Below are 24878 nucleotides of genomic sequence, written 5' to 3' on the forward strand. Positions count from 1 at the left end.
CATAGCTCTGCCTCAGCTAAAAGCGTGACTTTCAAGCATTTAACCTGACATGACAATAGGTTTGCAGAGCTGTTTTTTCCTCCCCAAAAAACTAATCCTTTCAGGCATAACAAGAAACTCTTGTCTAAAAAATTGTTTTAAAAATATTGCTCTGTTATCTATATTTGAGGCTAAAAGGCGGGTTCTTTGCCATTTAGGACCACCAGGGATGGACATAGTCCCACAGTAGAGTGACGACCCTTCCTGCTTTGTGTTGTACCGCACAGCATTTTCACCTCTTGTGCCGCACGTTGCATTTTTAGAAAAAGTCCCACATTTTCATCAGTCTGTTGGTTTTTAATTGTCATATTAAGAAAATGTACATATGTTTAAATGCCTTTTTAAGAAAGCTTTTTATTTATTCTTGTGGTGTAGTTCCGCGCAAAGGATGTGCGGATCTCATCAAGTGATCTAGCACCATGACTTTCTTCTTATTGTAATAGTTAGTTTGAGGTGGTTTTATTGTAATGACAAATGTCCAGAGCCCAATATTGTAATGTGAGGGCGCATTAAAATGCACAAGCACAAATCTCCTCTTGCAGGTGGATTCTCTCAAACAAAACAAATGCGCTTTCTCTCGCTTGCATGTGCGCACTCAGAAACATAAATAAGTGCATATAACAACAGATGTAAATCCAACACCTTCTTATTCCTAACTCGTCACATATTGAGGCAGGGTCCTCCAGTACTTACATAAGAAACCCTTGGCGTCAATGTGCTGACACGAAAGGCACTGGGAACTTTATCGTCATGATTAAATTATGTATTGGGTAATAACATTGCTATTATTGCATATATGTTGGGGTGTGTGTTTTTTTTTTTTTTTTCAATGCAAACAGTCACAACAGTTTCATTTATATTATGATATTTACACATTAAACCCAACCCCTGCCCCAAAACCTAACCATTAGTCAACAAAACAAGATATAACAGGCAGATACAACTATATTCATAATTTATTCAAAAAGTATTAATATTCCAAGGGTTCCGAAGCAAAACGATTGATTTGTGAGAAGCACAGATGCAATCGCCATCTCCGTCCGCCGTCCCATGTGCTGCACTGCAGTCTGTCTGTGCACGAATTCAAAAAATGCCACCAGAAGAAGCAAGCATTGGTTGTGAAATGCTATTGGTTCTTGGGTGTCTCGTGACCGATTGCGTCATGCTGTTGTGAAATGCCATTGGCTCTTATGTGTCTCATGATTGTGTGATGCTAATGTTCAGGAGTATCTTTTTGAATGAGATTTGAGCGCGTTAACTGAGCGGGATCATTTTCAGCGATTAAAACCTTTTGTTACTTGCATAAAGATATCGTACGCCTTCAGAAGACTCGGAATGCAACAGGACTTGTTTGTAATGCTTTTATACTGCTTGTTTATGGTCAGCCTTTGCAATAATTACCTGTGGCTGTACTTATATTTGCCTGTTGCGTGTTTTATATTGTTCAGAAGTGGGTAGGTTTAGGGTAGGGGTGGGGTTAAGTGCTCCAATGAAAGTATACATTTATATAAAATAATTAATATTTTTTTATATTATAAACAACTGAAAACAATGGAGGACACTGTGCGTCGAAAAATGATGCTAAGGGGGTACCCTGAGCACCAACAAGTGACGCCAAGGGGTCATGACCAATCGTCAATATGTTACGTTGGGAGTGGAGAATGTGTTGGTAAATCAGCATTTAGATTGTCCCCTGCATTGTCCCGCATCTACTCTTCTGCAACAGATCCATTGCCAGGTGGCCACCCTATCCCACAGTGATGTCCCATGTCCTCTCTGCTTGGCATTTTATCAGCCCAGAATTGTCCAATATAGGGTTCAAATTGTCCAGTATAGGGTACAAAATTGGCATCAGATGATGTCTATAGTGAAACATGCCGATGGACGATGAGACAGCGTGAATCTGTATTTAGAAAGGCACGGAAATCAATAACGTGTTCTACGCAGCCACTAAAGGGACATGGTTAGACTCTTGCAAACAGTACCCTGTTACATTACAGTACATCAAATTTCACTTGCCATATAAACAGAGTAAGGACAGATGACAGGTAGGATAATGGCAAATGATCTGCAGATCCTGAGCACCACTGACAACAGAGCCTATCCTCCCTATACACAAAATACGCAAGCTGCATGGGGTCCCCGAAACACCAGGGGGCCCCCTTGCTCTCAAAAATGATTTATTTTTGGTTTCATTTTTTAAGTGGGCCAGCAGTTATCAAAACATTAATGTTGATTTCTTTTAATGTGGTGGGCTGTCACCCTTTCTACGTAAAAATCAGTCAAATGAAGTAACATGAATGTCGTAAAAAAGTTTAAAGCTTACCGTGCCGTGGAAGAGAAACTGTTTCCCAAGCGCTTTCCGGGAGCGCGATTCAAGATGGAGTGAAACACAGACAAACTCGTTTCATTCATTCATTCATTCATATATCACCCCCCACCACCACCACCAGGGCCGACACATAGGTCTGCATAGGACCCCCAGAAGTCCAGGATCGGCACTGACTGACAAACATCTAGGGCCAGATTTACACCGTGTCTTAACTACATATGACGTGACAAGATTCCACCAACAAGCAATTTGGCTGTCCAAAATCAGATGCGACGTAACAGCCCGACATGACAGACTCAATCAAACATCACAGCCGTTCAGAAGTGCACTCCATTTTATAATCTAATTCATAAATATCAAACCTTTTTTAACATTAATAGAACTACAAACTGAGGGACTGATACTATGTTTGTCGTAGACACACTTGTTGGTTCACATGGAGTTTGCAGTTTTAACGTATATGTTTGCTTAAATTTATTTTTAAGATCTAAGGTAAACGCTCTAAAAAATGCTGGCTTTTATACAACCCAGTGCTGGGTAAAATATGGACAAACTCAGTGTTTGGGTTGTTTTGACCCAGTGGTTGGGTTACTACCCAGAAGGTGGGTCACAAAAACCCAATTGCTGGGTTTGTCCATATTTTACCCAGTGCTAGGTTGTTTTTAGCCCAGCAGTTTTTAGAGTGAATTATCTATTATTTATTTTAGTAGGCTATGGCTATAAATGTCACGCAATATGATATTCAAAATCACATTGACACTTTTAACATCCAATAAAGCACTTAATCAGTACTTGAGATTATAATTGCCATAGTGTGTATGTCTGCCGCAACGTCGCAGAAATAGAAACCATTTCTAAAATAGAAATTTCACGTGTTGCCATCGCGGCTAGTTGGGACAAAAACTCAGATGAACATGGAAAAGATACCTTTTATGTTGTAGTGTCAAGTCGTGTTAGGACAAGGTGTTCGGAGTGCAATTCCATAAAAGTGCCAACGGGAGGGGAAAATTCTGTGCGTGATTTACTGACAATGCGCACATTAAAGAACACAGACGCAGTTAGATCATTTCCATAATGACCAGCGCAATGTATCAAGAGCAGTGCAAATTACCATCTGTTTTAAGACATGCTTTTTATTGGGCGTTAAATAATGACGCGAAAATACCAATAATCTGACAAGCGCAAACATTAGTAAAACGCATTGTGATTCATTTTAATTGAGTTTTTTCATGTTACGTCATCAATCCGGAAGTCGGTCATTGCGGCACTGAACATAAACAGTGCCACTGAACCAAATGGAGCTTGTGCATAGGCTTGGCCAAAACAAAACAAAACAAAAACGATGAAACAAAAGTAATTGACTATGTCGGGATGAGAAATAGAATAAAGAATTGTCTGGTCATCAGTCCATGACAAAGGAGGCAGATCGTACAGATATTTACCACCTATTACAGGACTTGACAATACGGGCCCAGTGCATTCACGTTCTAAAATGTCATTTGTGTGGAAATATTACATTATTATTGTATTTAGTCTGTGAAAGGTCATTAACGGAGGCCAGAAACGCTGAAGACGGACATAAAGAGGAAATACTGTAGCAAGCAGATCAAATCTCACTGTCCACGATGCACAAAATATTGATAATAAATAGAAGTTTATATGAATGCACTGTCTGTTTTCAGAAAAGTTTACCTAGCATTTATTTTCATCTAGCATCTGTATAATGCATTATTAAGCAGTGTTAAGTAAATCTGGTCCCTATTCTTGTAAAATGTATGGTAAGTACCACCTCTGCGTAGTATACACAGAGTACTTGTGACCGTGAATCTTGTAAGTGAAAGTAAAAAGCGAACGCACACTCAAAAACGATTTCAGTGCCCCACATAATAATAACGGCTCCCTGATGGCCGCAATTTATATACAGTATAATTACCCAACGATATAATCATGAGAAAAGGCATTGAATTTTTTTTTTCCTCCCTCAGGGAGGGCGATCGTGATGAACGATGGCATCATCTATCTGCCCAACCCTAGTCCATAATGTGCTTTTTCATGTTCCACGATTCTGTTCTTTTGGGTGTGAGAGATATATCTGCAATCTCTCCTCTCTCCCCTGATTTACCCTCACCCTTCCTTCTTCCTCGTCTTCTTCAGCCTTAGATAACAAGCTCAGGGGTCTTCCCAATGGACCTGTCCAGCTGCTCTATTGAAGAAAGGAGAGATCCCTTTAACAGAACCCAGATGCATCTGTTAAGTGTCTCAGGGATGCCAAACAACGCAGGCCCTCAATTAACTAACCTTATGAATGACTGGGATGAAGAGCAGAAAGGATGAGATCCAAGGCTAGCATGACATGGACTTCCACAGCAAATGCAAAAAACATACATTATTTTGAATGAAGCTGGTGTAAGTTTTGATGGGGAACAGAACACTGAAACTGATTTTCGGGGACCTCAAGTTAAGAAACCTCCCAACAAGTTGTTTGTATGGGAAGCTATAAAAAGGATGTTTATAATTGTTTTAGGCATAGAATTGTTATCCAACAGTTGAGTTAAAGCAGAAGAGGGAAAATGATGGGGACAGAAAGATTTGAGGTTTCACGGCACACTGAGAGCACATCTGCTAAAGCTCATCCTCAGCACTTCAACACTTCATGTTTGCGCAACTATAGAAAGGGAATCTTCAACCTTGAGGGATTTTTTTCTCTTTATCTTTTTCTCTCTCTATCCTCTTTGCTCCTCTCCTCCTCCTCCTTTTCACTTAAGTAGCCCAAATATTAGCTAAGTGTGTGAGGACATATGTGTGATTTTGTTAGGAGCTGGGTAGCTTAGCGTGTAATGCTTTATGTCAAGATAAGTCATATGTTATCCTAAGCTTTGAGCTAATATTTGGACTTAATTCAATAGGGACAGCCACTGAAATTAATTTTTCTATAGTGGGTTTAAGTTATTTTTCCAAGAATAGTGAAAATCTTTGTATATTATTATAAGATATGAATGAGTGCAGTGCCATACAGAGGGTCAGGGTTTGGCATTCTGTGGAATGCCAGTCACGATAAAGAAACCCACCACAGCCGCACAAGGGTGTGGAGCAAGAGCAGCCAAGGTCAAACATACAAACACATCCACTTCAGCTTTTCCCTCAAATTACTAGGAAGAGTTCCTGTGTCAAGATTCAATGTTTTGCCAAGCTGAACTTTGGGCACCTTTTTATGAAGGGATTTGTTTTGGCATCCCTTTTCCCAGGTGAATGTTTATTTTAGTATTAAAATGACTTAGCTCCAAAGTAAACCATCCTATGAAAACTTGTGATATATCCGGTGAAGAATAACTCAAAAATAACAGAAGTGGCACCCTATATCCCTAAATGTGATTCACATGTGATCCACTTCATCAAAGCTTTAGTTTTAGAATTTACACCTGACTAAATTTTACATCCTATGACCCTTTTCTTCCAAGGCAGTTTAAGTGCTGGCTCGGAGCCACAGCCTAGTTTTAAAACGGTTCTTTGTCTTTTGACACCCAACGCACTAGCTCTGAACCAGGAATAGTGGTTCATAAGTTGCACCAAAACATTACTGGTCTAGAAGTTAGAACAGCTTGCGTCAGGGGCTGGGGTGGGGTTATCGTCACCAACAAGACACTTTTGACTGCCATTTTTGAAATAGCAGCTAAACATGAACACGCAGGATTCGCCGTGTTTGGATCCCAATGCAGGTTTGCAAAGCCATGAGCATCAATAGTATCACAACGTCTGCGATTGTTGATATTGTGGACCAGTTGGTGTGTGGTGTCAAAGTACTGCGAGAGCAATTCAAAAGATTAAAGAGTCGTTTGCTCTTCAATTGCTCTCATGGTGCTTTGGTATCGTGTGCCATTTGGTCTGCGCTTGGTCTACATCCCATGCCCCTTTTCTCCCAAAGCAGTTTGAATGCTGGTTCAGAACCAGAGCCTAGTTTCAAATCAGTTCTTTGTTTTTTGAAACCCAATGCATCAGCTCTGAAACAGGAAAAGTGGTAGCATCAAAACATTGCTGGTCTTGAAGTAAGAACGGCTTGCGTCAGGGGCTGGGGGTGGGGTTACCATCACCAACAAGACACTTTTGACCGCCATTTTTGAAATAAAAGCAAAACACAAAAATGTTGGATTCGCCGTGTTTGGAAGCCGATGTAGGTTCGCAAAACCATGAACACAACGTCTGCCATTGTTGATATTAAGCTTGTTTGGGATGCGTCAGCGCTGCTTGAATCGGTCGGCGTGTGGCGTTGAAGTACCACGAGAGCAATTCAAAAGCTCAAAAGAGTAGTTTGCTCTCCCGTCGTTCTCGCAGTGCTTTGGTGTCTTGTGCTGTTTGACACCATCGGCACGGTAAGCAATGGGAATTACCAGATCAGTGGATGAGGCCAAAACAGAGGGGTGCCACGCTGTGTGGACCGGTTGGTGCGTGTCGTCAAAGTACTACTAAAGAGCAATTCAAAAGCTTAAAGAGTTGTTTGCTCTCCAATCACTTTTGCAGTGCTTTGGTGTTGTACACCTGTTAGTCTGCGTGGCACTGATGCATCTCGAGCAAGCCTGGTGAGTTAAGCAATGGGGGTTACCAGATCTCTGTGGGAGTTATTTGGCTCTGTGGTGACACTCTAGCCCATTGAAAGGCAAACCGCTTTTTAGATGGCTCGCTAGTCGAACTAGCACCTGGTTCATACTGGTGGAAAAGGGGTACCAGATAGCTTACCTGTTTAAACTAAGTTCTGATTGCTTTTATTCATTTTTAGTCTGTGGTTAGATCCAATTACTCCATCCTACTTTTAATAAGATATTAAGACATGAAAGAAAAGCATCTAGGTTTCCTCTTCCAGATGCTACAAATAGATCAGAACAAATGCCAGGACATATTACAGCACCAGAGAATAATCGCTAATGTAGTGCTTAGTGAGATTTCCAGCTGCTAATTTAGCAGCAAGGTAAGCAATTTCCATTTATTACCTCCACACACTGTTGCTACTAGCTCTCCAATGCTTGCACCATTCAAAATATTGCTGTCCCTATTGGCTGTCCAACTCTCTTTTCCCAGTTTGCTGCTTATATCATTAGCATGCAATGGTTTAGTACTGCAGCCCGTTCTCAAGTGTTTTGGTCATCTGTGAAACATTTACTCTAAATCACACTTTGGTTCCTGTTGAAGGGTTTGTATCTGTCAGTGAACTGTGCCTGCACTTTCCATCCCTCATTCTTTTCCATTTCTCCCGCTTCTCTCTCTTTGTCTTTTCTTTCATTCTTCTGCTCTCACAGGGCTCCTTTCAGTGACCCCAGAGTTGTGGCCCTGAAGGCTTCACTCTGCTTCTCTGTGTTAACCACACTCTTGCCACAGCACGCTGATGCAGAGAGGGGAAGACTGCGGTCGGCCAATTAACCAAGCACCCGAGTCAGGCCAAACAAAACTTCCTCTACTGTTTTTACAGCAAAGGCCTCCGAATTATGGTTTCCATACGCATGGGGAGGGGAGAAGAAAGGCCATGTGTCTGACATTGCCTTTGTTGCTGTTGCTGCTGCCAGAACTGGGTACAGATGAGTGAAATGAAGGGACAGGGAAGTTGGCATTGAGGAGCGAACACCTGGAGAGGGGTGCGACTCCGCAGGTGCAAACTGACTAGCATAGGTTAGCATTAGTCACACTCTACATTGTAACTCTGTTGCTCTGTGCAGTGGCAACCTTATATGGGTCAGAGAGGTGATTGATATTATTTTTCATAGTTTAGAAAGGATTTAAAATTTCCAGTCTGTCCAGTGGAGAACTATTAAGGAAAGTTCCTAAAACTAAATGGTGAAGCTGTGGAATAATTTCACACACCCCTGTTGGCCTAGTGAATTTGCATGCAATATTCATATCAGTTGAATAACACTGGGCTCCTGTGAATACTCTAAAGTGTCTTCTATGTCAGCCTGGCTGGACATTCATCACAGGAGCAGACTCAGTCAACAGAGCAAAGCCAGTGGTCAGCAAAGCAAGTGTTGGGCTCTGTGGTTTCTTTAGAGGTAGTTATAAAGGCCTCACCCTCTAAAATCACTTCTAGTGGACAAGAGCCAGGGCAGGTGTGTCAGAATGTGTATGTGTGTCTGAAAAGTGCTCCAGTTTTCTCAGCTGCAAGACGTGGATGTCTGGCAGAACAAGGCAGCTGTCTGTTCCCTGATGGGAAATGGATACATCTGCCACAGGAGCCTGCCTCACTCTTTCATCCTGCAATGCTACTGCTCACTCTCATGTGTCAACACACTGCTGGACACCTCAGCCTGTCTCTGCTTATTCCCAGTCAGCATGTTCCATACATCATAGCCATACGATTCCTGTTCCAGGCCCTTCGCAATATTTACCCCAAGAGTCACTGCAAGAAACTGAATTGTCCTTTAAAGGTTCTGCTTGAAAAGTCTTAAAGATGAAAACTTTTTGACTCTGCAGTACCAGCCCAGTCTCTGTCGTCAGGTATACTTGAGTGTGGAAAGAATTTCATGGAGATGAAATATGTTATTTGTGCAACTCAGAAAGTGAATGTCCAAACATGCAGCTCATAGTGTGGTAAAGCTTCAGCAGTGGAATCTGGGAATGAGTGCCAGGAAGGTAAGCTGAAGGAAGCTTTGTGTTCTGACTCTGCTAATCCATGTACTTGTTCTTCTTTTCTGTGTCTTCAAGGTCAACAACAATGGCCTGGTGTCTTTCCTGAGGGAGGTGTCCCAGTTCACTCCGGTGGCATTCCCTATTGCTGGAGACCGAAGGGTGGTGGCTCCTTTCTGGGCAGATGTAGACAACCGACGAGCAGGACAAGTTTTTTAGAGAGAGCAAAGATCCTGCCATCCTGAGAAGAGCCAATGCAGACATTAATCGCTACTTCCCCCGAGTTCCCTATGTTCATCACTACATGGGTGCTGATTGCTACCTGGCATCAAGTCACATTTTTTGGCGGCAGCTCAATAACTCCGGTACCAAGTTCATGTCCTTTAAATATAACAAAACCAACAACATTATTATGATGTTTTTTCTAGAAAATCATCTAACACAGGTTTTCTTAGATCTGACCCTCAAGGTCTAATGTCTAGCAGAGTTGATCCTTGATCAGAATTAAACTCTGCATGTGATGATACATGGGGCAACTTTTTGAGCTACACTGCTGGGCAATGTTGTTGTCAATGGGCAACCAGGTGAGACACAGGGCCCATGAACGATCTAAAGCACAGGTCTTCAACCCTGTTCCTGGGGACCCACTTTTCTGCAGAGTTTTGTGCCAACCCTAATCGAACACACATGAACCAGCTAATCAAGGTCTTCAGGATCACTTGTAAAGTCACAGGCCAGGTGTGTAGAAGCAGGTTGGAAAGAAACTTTGATGGACAGTGGGTCCCCAGGAGCAGGGTTGATGACCCATGATCTAAAGAATCTAGATAGAAATTTGTTGCCCTTTCTCAGTGGGAAAGTGCCCAAGCAACATTGCTCTAAAAGTTGCCCTTTGCAGGACAGTAAACCTGAAGGGCCAGGGTTGATGAGAATTCTGAATTCTGGTTGTGGCAACTGACTTGCTTTTCTTCTTTACTCTAAAGGTCAATACATTTCAAGTAGTTCTTATCACAGATGGTGAGCTCTCCTTCACCATCTTCCAGTACCACAATATTTCTTGGACAACAGGGATGCATGCTACCAGTGGTGGTGACCTAGCAGGCTTGGGGGGCATAGCTGCACAGGTAAGGTCATTGCCTTTACTCATGCTGGTTTTTTAGTTTTGACTGAAATTGCTTGAGTGACATTAAAATGTGAAAGAATCCACTCTGAGAGAACTCTCCCCTACTTCCACTCTCTTCCTAGGCAGGTTTTAATGCTGGTGATGGGAGGCGCTATTTCAATATCCCAGGCTCTCGGACAGATGATATTGTTGATGTTGAAACCACCACAAATGTGGGTTATCCTGGTCGATGGGTCTTTCGCATTGATGATTCTCAGGTGCAAGTGGGCAGCTGCAATGACTCAGGTATGCCACCAAAGGAAAAAAAAGTCATGGACAGTACAAACAGGAAAATATCAGTCTGTTCAGACTCTTTTCCATTGTCTTTCTCAGCTTCGGTCTGTGCTAACTTAAGGCCCTGTCAAAATGGTGGACGTTGCATTGATGACTGCATCACTGGAAATCCGTCTTTCACTTGCTCGTGTTTGGCTGGCTTCACTGGACGCAGATGCCAGATAGGTAAACGAATGATGAAATCCTTCCATTCCTCACAACCCGTACTCATCCTTTGTGTTCTTCCTCGCCAGGAAAGAGAAAGTCAGCTTGTAAAAGCAGAATTCCACCCTGCAAGCCAGGGGGACAACCTAAGGGAGAGAATTTCCCCTGGTCACATCTGTATGTAATACGCATACAGTAGAGTCCGTCCAACGTTTTGCTGTGGTCAAATCATTACCTTTTCCTCCACCCCCTGTACTTTAGGATTCCCTCATGTTTTCATTCCTGTGTGCACATCTAATAAAAGTCACGTGTTATATTTCTCGTTCTTTTTTTGTTTTGATAGAGGTTGATGAGTGCTCTTCATACCCCTGTCAGAACGGAGGCACATGTGTGGACAAGATCAACCACTTTGTCTGTCTGTGTCCAGTGGGATTCATAGGGACAACATGTGAGACAGGTAAACACCCAAGTATTTAATTATCGGACTCTAATTTCAATTATGCATTGTTCAGGAAAATCAAACTTTGCGCCAGTATCACTAAGAAGCTTGTATTTCCACAATGTGTGGCTCTTCTCAAAAAGTTGTCCAAGGAGGACTAAAATAGCGAGGTAAAATGGATGTGAGTTTTGAACTCAGACTTCTTTTCATGCTGTGGCCTCTCTCCACACTGATTTTGTCCTCCCCTCCTCCCTTAGCACTCTGCTGGCTTCAACCTCCTTCTCGTTCCCACAGTCCAGCCTGCAGAGATGTATCAAACCTCTAATACCTTTCACAGCCAGAAGTGCATAGTTTCAGAGTGAGGGGAACGGTGTGGAGGATATATTAATCAGCTGAATAAATATCCAGTGTGTGTGTGTGTGTGTGTGTGTGCATGTGTGTGTGTGTGTTTATTGCCTGTAGACATAGACGAGTGCCAAGAGACCCCATGCCTCAATGGAGCACAGTGCATACAGGGTGTCGGCAACTTCACCTGTGTATGCCAAGCAGGTTACACTGGGTTCCTATGTGAGTCAGGTGAGTATGGATATTGGGAGTGTCACTGAGAGGCCATGACTTTCCCCAGGGAACATTTCCTTTTTTCCGCATTAGGCCCGCACTTATTCATTTGACAGATGGTGTTATCTAGACTGACTTCATGAAGACTGCTATAGTACAGGACTTTTAAGGGCAGCTAGTAAATGGAAATATATTATCAGTTACTTTGATTTCTTTCCCTGTGTTTTCATTTTGGGTCAGGTTTTATGTTCCAAATATTCTGAGTTCCCGGAGCAGACCTTGATATGACTTTTGAGAAAAAAACACTGACATGATTCCCCTGCTTAACAAATTGGGCTTCCCACAGTGAAGGTTATTGATGAAATTCAAGTCCAGTTGGGAAGTACTCTGGAAACTAAACCGCTGGCCTTTGTATATCTTGAACCCTTGTTTCTACATGAGACCAGATTACTGTTAATACTAGACACCTGGTCAATGAAACCATACACCTGCATGAACTTGAGATATTGATACAATCAAAACCAAGCTGCTCTAAGGATTGCCTTTCTCACACTGACAAATTGCTCTCTACGCTGTCATGAGTCTTGTGTTTTGGATTCCAGATATCAACGAATGTGCATCCATGCCATGTTTGAATGGAGGTGTTTGTGAAGACCTGGTGAATAACTACACCTGCACCTGTACAACAAACTTCACTGGAAGCTACTGTGAGACAGGTGGGCTTTCACTCTCCAGTTCATCCCACCATATCACTTTAGAAATGCCAGCCAGCACATTATCCAGTCTTTGCTTTTGTTTCCCTTTGCAACGGGAAAAATGTTTAATGATAGAAGATGTTTACACAGCCAGCCACCTACTTTCCACTTTATATTTGGCTAGCTGTAACATTTTCCAACTGGGACTGACACAAAGAAATTGAAAAAGTAAAATGAATCAAGAGGAGGGAATACTCTGGGATAACTATGGCTTTAGACCACATGTCTAACTAATTGAACTGAAAATAATGTCAGCCTCATCTCATAGTTATCTGATGCTTGGTCAACTCTGAACTCTGGTCTGTTCATGAAAAGAAAACTTTACTCCAGTATCAATAAGAAGCTTGCACTCCTCCAACGTCCAGTGCACGGCTCTTCTCAAAAAGTTGTCCAACTATGCTTTCAGATGACTGAATTAAACTGATTTATTCGCAAATGTCAGTTATCAGATACTCAGTCAACTCTTGTCTGGGGTTGAATTAGTTTGTTCAACCTCTTTTCATTGTGGTTTGGTTGCAGTTTCATGAAAACCTTAATTTCATTTAAAATATATCACTTATTGTCAATGTATTAGATTATGCTGCCAAAGTAATATACTCTAAAATGTTTTATTTTACCCTAAAACAGAGTTAGTTGTCATTCAAAATTCCTCTACTACTGATGCTGCAAATCAGACAGGTAAGTAAATGTTCTTCAAGTTCCTGCTAAGCTTTATCTTCCTTCCTTCTTCTTAAAAGATCTTCACACATAATATTTCACTTACAGTTCCCTGCGATGGCGAGAGTTGTGAAAAGCATCAAATCTGCGAGTATACTGACTCTGGAAACTACAACTGCACCTGCACACCAGGCTACTACGGTGACGACTGTGAAGGTACAGTACTCTCAGACTCTAATGCATAGTAGCTACTCTCTTCAAGTAATTGGGCAGGAATATGGCACAGAGGAGAACAAGGCAGACACCACTATCCCACAGGAATTTGAAGCACTGCCTGAGGAAGACTATGCAGCCGTGATAGATGAGCATAATTATCCAAACCTACACAACCTCGCCCAGTTTACTGCTCAGACCTTGCAGCAAGTTGCTTGATGTTGTAAATAATTGCTTTATGGCACTTTTTACTACTTTACCAACAAGAGGAAGGGCTCTTGTCTAGACTTAAAAGGGCCTCTGTTTTATGAGACAGTCCTAATGTTTGGAATTCACTTCCCTGCAACAAAGCAGGTGAGATTTGTTTGGACGCTCTAACATCCAACCACAAATCTCCAAAGAAAGTTATGAAGATGACATCCTCATATTCTGCTTGATCTCATTCAGTCAATAGCCCTTTTTGCACACCAATACCAGTAAATCACTGTAAAATCTGCGGGAATACAAATATGCGCTGTTCAAACAGGCAACAGTGTTCCATCTTTTTACCGGTAAAGTACCATTCACACATCCGTTTCAAAATACTGGTCAATTCTGACATCATTAACCAGAAATGACCTCTTACACAATGGGTTACATGCGGACAGTGTTTTTGTTGATGTTTTCATTTTTGTGTCAGATGTTCATATTCATGCAGCTGGTTTTGGCCCAGATGCATGTCTTTGACTTTCGTAAACAACCCTGAGTAATTGCGACATCTGGGTCCGAATGTTATGATTGGTCCAGAGTAGACGTCTTACGTCAGTGCATTCTGAACTTGTACGAGCTCATACCGGTAATCTATATTCTGTGTTCACACACAGCATCATACCGGTGATTTACTGGTAATGTTACAACTTCCCTTAGTGGTAATATGCTGGAAAGAATTTTCTAGTATTTCTGAAAAGGTCCTGTTCACACATGATCTCTTAACGATAATTTACTGGTAATTTACTAGTAAAGACTGTATGTGTAAAAGGGGCTAATATCAGTCAGTACGATATCCCTGCTCCCAGGGTCGATGTGCACACTTTGTGCATATTAATTTGAAAGCACATTCTGAGCTATAGCAAATTCATCCTACTCTTCCACCTGGAGCTGAAATAACCATTGACTCTTATATAGACTCTCCTAAATCTCTAGAATACCTTCCTGCCCGGCTCACTTGGAATGTGTAGTGGAAAAAGTCGTGCAGACCTCTAAAAAGAGAAGGTAGCAGCTCACAGGCAGAACCTATGAGTGTCTAATGGAGCACTGAGATCAAAGAGACCGACCTTAGAGACAACAACTGAAATAGCTCCAGTGAATTAACAACCTATTAATTGCCCCTAGGGTCATACAATTTGATCAAAAACATGTCACATATTATCAGAAAAGAATAACACCCTCATGCAAGCCCCCTGGACTTCAAAAGGAAGCAATTTAACAGTGATACAGCAAGTTACTTTGATCCACTGCTGCAATTACTGAGGGAAGAGGAAAATAAAGTCTTACCGTACAGAAAAGCTTTAGAGAATTCTGACTTACAGTCATCCAGCACACTATGAACTGTGTGGGAAAATTGTGGGAAGGACTGACCCAAAGAACAAGTTTATAATGTACAACAGTACAACAAATCCCACCACAGCACACTATGCTAAACTACGCACACACAATGTAACATTCCCACATGTGCTTCCACTGAATTTACACTTTGTTCCAATTTGATGATGTGAAGAAAGAGTAACATTTTACAATGGTTAGAATGTTTACTTATCCAGAAAAGTGAAAACTATGCTGACCTCCTTCCAAAAGTTTCTCTTCATCTTTCTCTTTCTACTCTCTCTTTCTACGTCATACTTTTTCCCTACAGAGGAGTGTCCCTGTCAGAACGGAGGGGTTTGTGTTGATGTGAATGGTACCTGTGAATGTCCAACAGGCTTCACTGGACTCTACTGTCAGTTTGGTATGTATTAAATGCAAACAATTGTTTTTTTTTCAAAGTTTTTCTGGTTTCTACTGTTGAAATGCTACTTGAAATGTTGGTAGAGAAGATCAGTATAGTTTTCTCGGGTGATTAATAAAGCATGTACCTTTTGGCTGATGGACACTTTTATTACTTTTCCACCATGAGGCCAAATAGCTCTCAATTTGGTTAATTTTCGAAAATGCATAATTTAGTACAGTATAATTGACCCTTCGTAGGGAGCTTGATTGACAGGCTATCTGACCAATCATAAGGCCAAATCTGCCATTTTGTCCTTCAAACAAATCAGACAGGAGAGTAGATTAACTTCTGTGGACTTAACTTGGTGTGTACTGGTGTCTTTCTGCGGCTGCAATAAAATACCTTGTGATGTTCATGTTTATTTTGTACGACTGCGTTTTAATGCCACGTTAAAAAAAATAAAAATCTAAAATTACAAGATTAAAGTCATTATATTTTGAGAAAAAACTAAAAATATTTTGAGAATAAAATCGAAATTTTGAGGAAAAAGTCAAAATGATGAGAATAAAGTTGAAATTACGAGAATAAAGTCGCAAATGATTCCAGAATAAAGTTGAAATTATGAGAATAAAGTAGAAATGATTCGAGAATAAAGTTGAAATTATGAGAATAAAGTCGAAATATTTCAAAAATAAAGTTGAAATTACGAGAATAAAGTCAAAATGTTTCGAGAATAAAGTTGAAATATTTCAAGAATAAAGTAGAAATTAAGAGAATAAAGTCAAAATGTTTAGAGAATAAAGTTGAAATTATGAGAATAATTCAAAATGTTTTGAGAATAAAGTCTAAATGTTTTGAGAATTAAATAAAAATTATGAGAATGATTCAAAGTGTTTTGAGAATAAAGTCAAAATATATTGAGAATAAAGTAAAAAATTACAAGAATAAAGCTGAAGTTTTTTGAGAATAAAGTCAAAATTACGAGAATTATTCAAAATGTTTCAAGAATAAAGTCAAAATGTTTTGAGAATAAAGTAGAAATATTTTGAGAGTACAGTCAAAAATTACGAGAATAAAGTTGAAATGTTTAGAGAATAAAATTGAAATTACGAGAATAATTCAAAATGTTTTGAGAATAAATCTAAATGTTTTGAGAATTAAGTCAAAATTATGAAAATGATTCAAAATGTTTTGAGAATAAATTCTAAATATTTCGACAATAAAGTTACTTAAAAAATTACAAGAATAAAGTTGAAGTGTTTTGAGAATAAAGTCGAAATTACGAGAATAATTCTAAATGTTTTGAGAATAAAGTCGAAATGTTTCGAGAATAAAGTCAAAACATTTTAAGAATAAAGTCAAAAGTTACGAGAACAAAGCTGAAATGTTTCAAGAATAAAGTTGAAATTACAAGAATAATTCAAAATGCTTCGAAAATAAAGTCAAAATATTTTGAGAATAATGTCAAAATTCCAAGAATAAAGTTACAAGAGTAAACATTTCGAATTTATTTTCGAAATTTCGACTTTATTCTCGTAATATCAACTTCATTCTCAAAATATTTCGACTTTATTCTCAAAACATTTCATAATGTCGAAATTATGAAAATATTACTAAGTTTTTTTTTTCATAACAGAATTTTTTGTTTGTTTCATACCAGAATTAATCTGCTCTGTTATGTCACTTGTCAATTACTTGTGTTCAGTTGACATGTAATATATAACATGACATATAAGTGTTTGGCCTGATGATGAAAAAACACTGACTTTTGACAACTGTATCCATCTAAAGATGCAACATTTTATTCAACAAAAGTATTCCTAAAGTATTAGTACTGCACACATATTTGTATAACAATTAATTTCTGAATTTTTTTTTATTACTCCTTAGAGGTAACACAAACACCCTGTAGTAACAACCGACCATGTCCGGATGGAGGTCCGTGCTTAGAGTATGGCGGCACATACCTCTGCACCTGCCAAACTGGTGTTGACTTTGATCACAAGGACTTCTACCCATATGGTAAGAGCCCTGGAGAGCCTTGAAGCCATGTGCGAAGCATGGTCTCCATGACAAATGAATAAATACTGTGCCAGGCCGTTACGGTGGCAAAGGTCCCCAAAGCAACTAAGCCGTTATACTGAGTAAATGAGAAAAGAAAGATTGATTTGCATGTTGACATAATGTGAAGGTAATGTTTCAACTTGGCTATTGAAATACACAGAGGATCTATGCTGTGGTGTGCATTTAAATGAAATCATTCCAACACACGCAAATAAAAGTTACTAGTGAGCGTTAAAAAGCAATCACCTGCTGTGAAGGAACGTGGTGAAGCTGGTGTGTGTGTTTTTCAGTACAGCCCCGATCGGCCTGCGATTCCTCACCGTGTCAGAATGGAGGGTACTGCTATGAGAGAGACGGAGGCTATATTTGTGAGTGTAAGCATGGCTACAGAGGCAAGCATTGCGAAAGAGGTATGTTACATATGTTATCTATGTTCACATTTTGTCCTTGGTTACATATTAAAAGGTAGCCACATCATCAGAAGTTCAATCATTGTGCATCATATTGTTTAATGCACCACATATTCGTCATTTTGTCTACTTGCCGGTACATGCAGCATTTTTTCTTTTTTTCCTCAGTCAGATTAAGTATCTGTGCCTCTAGTCCCTGTCGTAATGGAGGCTCTTGTAAAGAAGAAGCTGACAGCTACCGATGTGTCTGTCCCTACCGTTTCACAGGGAAACACTGTGAAGTGGGTAAGTGTTTAGTGTCAAGACAATTTTCTTGCAATAAGTGGTTTTCTGGTGTGCATATAAATGTGTGAATTAAATTTTGATTATGTTGTTTAAAGAGTTTTATTAGTAGTTTGATAAGCGTAAAGGCTTTTTTATACCAAACATGTAAAATGAAAACATTTTGAACAGGAACCACATATTTGTATTGAGCTGTTCATAATAGTTAAACATTTGCCTGCCAACAAAGCATTTTGTTTATTTATTTAATTAATTTCTTTTTTTCAATGATAGGGCTGTCGCGATTCGTCGATTCTAGTCGACTGTTCGATTTTTTTTTTTTTTTTTTTTTAATTGCGGTTTAATTTTGCCCGCGTCGAATAACCGGCAAAATACCAGAAGTGGCGCATTTCACGGACGAGAATCCATTAAACGCATTATTTGCCTGCCGACAAAGCATTTTGTTTATTTAATTAATTTCTTTTTTTCAATGATAGGGCTGTCGCGATTCGTCGATTCTTGTCAACTATTCGATTTTTTTTTTTTTTTTTTATTGCGATTTAATTTTGCCCACGTCGAATAACTGGCAAAATACCGGAAGTGGCGCATTTCACGGATGAGAATCCATTAAACGCATTATTTGCCTGCCGACAAAGCATTTTGTTTATTTATTTAATTAATTTCTTTTTTTCAATGATAGGGCTTTCGCGATTCGTCGATTCTAGTCGACTGTTCGATTTTTTTTTTTTTTTTTAATTGCGATTTAATTTTTCGAATAACTGGCAAAATACCAGAAGTGGCGCATTTCACGGATGAGAATCCATTAAACGCATTATTTGCCTGCCGACAAAGCATTTTGTTTATTTATTTCATTAATTTCTTTTTTCAATGATAGGGCTGTCGCGATTCGTCGATTCTAGTCGACTATTCTATTTTTTTTTTTTTTTTAATCGCGATTTAATTTTGCCCGCGTCGAATAACCGGCAAAATACCAGAAGTGGCGCATTTCACGGATGAGAATCCATTAAACGCATTATTTGCCTGCCGACAAAGCATTTTGTTTATTTAATTAATTTCTTTTTTTCAATGATAGGGCTGTCGCGATTCGTCGATTCTTGTCAACTATTCGATTTTTTTTTTTTTTTTTTATTGCGATTTAATTTTGCCCACGTCGAATAACTGGCAAAATACCGGAAGTGGCGCATTTCACGGATGAGAATCCATTAAACGCATTATTTGCCTGCCGACAAAGCATTTTGTTTATTTATTTCATTAATTTATTTTTTTCAATGATAGGGCTGTTGCGATTCGTCGATTCTAGTCGACTATTCTATTTTTTTTTTTTTTTTAATCACGATTTAATTTTGCCCGATTTTTTTATTTTTTTTATTATTGATTTAATTTTGTCGAAAAACCGGCAAAATACCAGAAGTGGCGCATTTCACGGATGAGAATCCATTAAACGCATTATTTGCCTGCCGACAAAGCATTTTGTTTATTTATTTCATTAATTTATTTTTTTCAATGATAGGGCTGTTGCGATTCGTCGATTCTAGTCGACTATTCTATTTTTTTTTTTTTTTTAATCACGATTTAATTTTGCCCGCGTCGAAAAACCGGCAAAATACCAGAAGTGGCGCATTTCACGGACGAGAATCCATTAAACGCATTATTTGCCTGCCGACAAAGCATTTTGTTTATTTATTTCATTAATTTCTTTTTTTCAATGATAGGGCTGTTGCGATTCGTCGATTCTAGTCGACTATTCTATATATATATTTTTTTAATCGCGATTTAATTTTGCCCGCGTCGAAAAACCGGCAAAATACCAGAAGTGGCGCATTTCAAGGATGAGAATCCATTAAACGCATTATTTGCCTGCCAACAAAGCATTTTGTTTATTTCATTAATTTCTTTTTTTCAGTGATAGGGCTGTCGCGATTCTAGTGGACTATTCTATTTTTTTTTTTTTAATCGCGATTTAATTTTGCCCGCGTCGAATAACCGGCAAAATACCAGAAGTGGTGCATTTCATGGATGAGAATCCATTAAACGCATTATTAGACTGTTTCCTAAGGCTGCATAATATAATAAACCCATTTAAAAATCATAATTAAGCATAATTGTGAATTCACAAATGATATAATTAAGTTAAATAAATATATGCGATGCAGGTTTAATTTATGTGTAGGTTACGTATATGCATCTCAGAGCTGTTCCAGTAAGAGTAAATGCTGCTACACAAACTGTTATCATTTACATGTGTGGAGCGTCTCAAAACTCCATCTCTGCATGTTGCTGTGAGTATAGGTTTATTATAAAGTTTATCTGGGAACACAACAGGTGCCATTCCATCAACCTACGCAAACTCAGGAGAATACATCAATATCTCAATATGCTAACTGTTCATCGCAATTTCAAAATAAAAGCTCAACCCCTCACTTTGAGTTTACACGTTTTGATGTTCACATATTCATTACATTACAGTGGCTATGGCAGTTCTGTCACAAAGAAATAGCTACATATTAAAGATTAAGTGAACATTTGAATTAAATGATGTTTAATCAATATTCAACAACGATTAGATCATGCGGTAAAGTGTAAAAACAATCGTCAGACCGTTGGCGCCCTCTGCAGGCCTTTGTTGTAATGCGTAATTTACATTAGCTCTAGCTATTATTTATGATTTTAAGTAATTTTAAAAGCTACTGCTCACTTACATGTCTTTTTATTATTTATAATTATAGGGCTCTATGAAATCCATTTTATAGGGCAGTTTGAAGTTTTGTTTTAGTTGAGTTTTACTGTTTTTACCAAATTCTTTGTTTTCCATTACTTTTCTGGATTCCATTTTAATGCTTCCATAAAATTGTAACAATCAAAAGCGGCACCACTTAATTGATTTTATAAAAAAAAAATTAAAAATAAATAAAAAAAAGATTAATGTATTTTTTTATTTCTTTTTGTTTTCAGAAATACTGTGTATTTACAATTTTTCACCTAAATAAATTTGAAATTTTTTTTATGGGGTACGGGGAACATTAGTCATTTAGATTAATCAGTATAAAAATAGCCATTAGTGGCAGCCCTATCAATGAATTTTTCTTTGTCCAATGGTGACACGTTCCAGATTTTTGTTTGAAGTGTCCAACACCACTGCAAAAGCAATATCAGAGCATTAAAGGCATAGTTCACCAAAAATAAAAATTTTGACATTAATTCTCACCCACATGTCTTTCCAAACCCATAAGACCTTCACTCATCCTCAGAACACAAATTAAGATATTTCTTATGAAATCTGAGAGCTTTCTGATCCTGCATAAACTGCAATGCATCTGAAACATTCACAGGGCCCAGAAAGGTAGTAAAAACTTAATTGAAATAGTCCATCTTAATTAGTGTTCCGAAGATGAACAAAGGTCTTATGGGTTTGGAAAGACATGAGGATGAGTAAATAATGACAGAATTTTCATTTTTGGCTTCCTTTAAGTAGTGCTAATAGCTCAAATTGGTGCTGCAAGTTTGTTGTTTGCCGTTTTATATTTTATATTATCCTCTTACTGAGTGAAAACAAGATTTGTCAAAAAATGAAAATAGTAGCAATTCAACTGAAGTTTTCTTTTACTATAACAAAAGCATAAGAAAAAGCCAGGTTTGCAAAATTATAGTTTTTTTAGTAAAATGTATACGTTCATGTTGCACCTTCTACTGTAGGAGCATGAATTTGTGTTTTCTTCAGCCTGGTCTGAGATTCGCTTAGCTTTTTGTGTCGTGTTTGCCATGAAAGGGCCTTAAGTGTGCGACGTTAAATTCCCAGCCAGAAGTGAGCACCCAGGGGATGTTACAGTTCTCAGTCACCCTTCCTCTCCTCTTTTCTGGTCAAATGGAATAAGAGTGTAATCTACTTTTCTTCATGTTTGGAAAATGGCATTTCCGCACACACACGGTGCCATAAAACTGCACAAAGAAAAAAGCTCTTCAAAGCCAAGATGCTTTTCATCTCTGGATTTTCATTATCCCAACTTTGTCCCACATTAGAGTTGTGCAACTGTTTGGCCTTGTGTAATGATCCAATTTGCTGGAGTTTGTTCAACACTTGGATTCCTCACATGTAGGAAAAACAACTTGCCCTGGCACATGCATGAAAAGCTGTTTCTCTTTCTCAGTGCTACTGTAATGATCAATGATTTCTCACACATGTTGACCTCGTTTTGACGCACACATGGCCATGCTTTCTTTCTCAAATAAATATGAAAGCGCACACTATATGCACATGTGTACAACAACTGTCCAAGACTGTTTTAAAATATCTGATGTTTTATGTTTAGGAAAGCCAGATCCGTGTGCTTCCAGTCCCTGTCTGAATGGCGGAACATGTTTCCACTACATTGGTAAATACAAATGTGAGTGCTCCCCATCCTTCGTAGGAAGACACTGCGAGATCAACAGAGGATCCAGTCCGGCTTTGGAGGGTAATCAAACTCTGTTTTACGTCTGAAGCACACTGAGCTGTTTGCCAACACGACAGGAATCAGGAGCTCACACAGCTCTTTGCGGTAGTCACTATTCATTCATTTAGGTGTAACTGATATGCATGTTAGGAGGAGAACAGCAGTCGTCTATCTTCATTCAGATGATGCCAGGACGAAGCAGCAGGTGCCAGTTCCTGCAGTAAAGTTGGGTTGTGTGTCACCTCCCCAGAGATGAAGCTGGATAAAGTCCTCAGTGCATTTGATACTCTCTCCCTTAACAGGGGTTATAACTCTGCTGTTACAGGCCTCCGTGTTACTGTTGATCCTACAAGGTTTTCCACAAGGTGCGGTTAAATTTGTGTCCTGCTGTTCCATGATAGGATGAAATACCATCCCCTTGTCACCTAAAGCATTTCACAAAAAGGATGTTTTTACAGCTTCTCTCTATTTATGAATCTGCTCGTGGCTGTAAATGTGGCCATGTGTATTAGGTAAAGTGAAACCGGTTGGTTCTTTATGTTTTCGGGAAATGCAATAATTTATTTTGTAGGAAGAAACAAATATCTGTTGCTGCCACTGCTCATTTTGTTTTATAGTGTTTCTGACATTCTTTTTTTGCAGAGTAGGGCTTTGTCACTGCGTTTATTATAGAAGCCCGTTTCCGTGACCGAATAAAAAATAACAGGAGTTATTGCGACTTTTTATCTTGCAATTCTGACTTTTTTTTAGAATTGCATGATATAAACTCACAATCGCGAGAAATTAAGCCAACATTTTTTCTCGCAAATGCAAGTTGCAAGCTCGATTGCAAGTTATAAAGTACAGTTCTGAGCAGAAAAAAAGACTGATATGTTCTCAGAATTGCAAGTTTATATCGCACAATTCTCCCAATTGCGTGTTATGAAGTCACAATTGCGAAATGTTAACTCACAAATCTGAGAAAAAAAGTCAGAATTGTGAGTTTATATAACACAATTCTGACTTTGTAACTCCCAGTTGCGTGTTATGAAGTCATAATTGTGAGATATAAACTTGCAATTCTGAGAAAAAAAGTCTGTATTGCAATTCTGACTTTACTTCTCAGTAATGCGAGTTTGTCTTACAATTCTGACTTTAAAACTCGCAACTACGAGTTTATATCACGCAGTTCTGAGAAAATGACAATTCTAACTTTATAACTGACAATTGCGAGTTTATATCATGCAATTCTGACTTAATTTCTCAGAATTGCAAATTTATCTCACAATTCTGACTTAACTCCCAATTGCATGTTATGAAGTCAAAATTGCAAAATATAAACTAGCAATTCTAAGAAAAATTTCAGAATTTATAATTCGCAACTGCGAGTTTATATCATAATTCTGACTTTATAACTCCCAGTTGCGTGTTATAAAGTCAGAATTGTGTTTATATTGCAATTCTGACTAACTCGCAATTGCGAGTTTATATCACACTATTTTGACTTTATAACTCCCAGTTGCATTTTTATAAAGTCAGAATTGCGAGATATAAACTCAGAATTGTGAGTTTATGTTGCAATTCTGACTGTATTTCTGAGTAATGTGAGTTTGTCTCTCAATTCTGCCTTTAAAACTTGTATCATGCAATTCTGACTTCATGACTCACAATTGCAAGTTTTGTCACAAAACTGACTTTATTTCTCAGAATTGTGAGATATAAATTCACAATTCTGAGAAATAAAGTCAGTTTTGTGACAAAACTTGCAATTGTGAGTCATGAAGTCAGAATTGCATGATATAAACTCAATTCTGAGAAAAGTAGGAATTGTGAGTTTATATTGCAATTCTGACTTTATAACTTGCAACTGCAAGTTTATATCATGCAATTCTGAGAAAAAAGTCAGAATTGTGAGTTTGTATCTTGCAATTCTGACTATATCTCACAATCGCAAGTTATGAAGTCCAATTCTGAGGAGAAAAAAAAGACTGATATGTTCTTAGAACTGCAAGTTTATATCTCACAATTCTGACTTAACTCCTAGTTGCGTATTATGAAGTCAGAATTGAGAGATATAAACTCGCAAATCTAAGAAAAAAGTCAAAATTGCGAGATATAAACTCACAATTCTGAGGAAAAAAAGTCAGAATTGTGAGTTTATATCTCACAGTTCTGGCTTTATAACTCCAATAGCATGCTATAAAGTCAAACTTGTGAAATATAAACTCGCAAATCGGAAAAAAACTCACAACTGCGAGATATAAACTTTTTGTGAGTTAAGAGAATATAGGAATTCTGACTTTATTTCTGACTTTATAACTCGTAACATTTTATATCACGCAATTGTGAGAAAAAAGTCATATCACAATTTATAAGTTTATAACTTTATAACTCCCAGTTGCGTGTTATAAGTTCAGAACTGCATGATATAAACTCGCAATTGTGAGAAAAATCATGGGCTTCCATAGTTTATTCTATAAATGTCATTATGATTTTTTCTCGGTTAGAATTATGTTTCCTCTTTCTATGTATTTAGTTTTTTTTTTATAGC

General features: G+C 38.6%; 1 protein-coding gene across 1 annotated transcript in view; it reads left to right on the plus strand.

The window, feature by feature from the left end:
- Positions 1–24878, plus strand: part of sned1 (sushi, nidogen and EGF-like domains 1) — a 47535-nt gene that overhangs the window by 1913 nt on the left and 20744 nt on the right. Inside the window, 16 exon segments of the mRNA XM_051111475.1 lie at positions 9056–9189; positions 9191–9254; positions 9256–9342; positions 9958–10098; positions 10220–10382; positions 10470–10595; positions 10918–11031; positions 11476–11589; positions 12174–12287; positions 12954–13004; positions 13092–13199; positions 15088–15180; positions 17053–17184; positions 17517–17636; positions 17805–17921; positions 22226–22369. Coding sequence (XP_050967432.1) covers positions 9056–9189; positions 9191–9254; positions 9256–9342; positions 9958–10098; positions 10220–10382; positions 10470–10595; positions 10918–11031; positions 11476–11589; positions 12174–12287; positions 12954–13004; positions 13092–13199; positions 15088–15180; positions 17053–17184; positions 17517–17636; positions 17805–17921; positions 22226–22369 — 1822 coding nt within the window.

This window comes from Labeo rohita, chromosome 6 (assembly GCF_022985175.1).
Source record: "Labeo rohita strain BAU-BD-2019 chromosome 6, IGBB_LRoh.1.0, whole genome shotgun sequence".
Classification (NCBI taxonomy): Eukaryota; Metazoa; Chordata; class Actinopteri; order Cypriniformes; family Cyprinidae; genus Labeo; species Labeo rohita.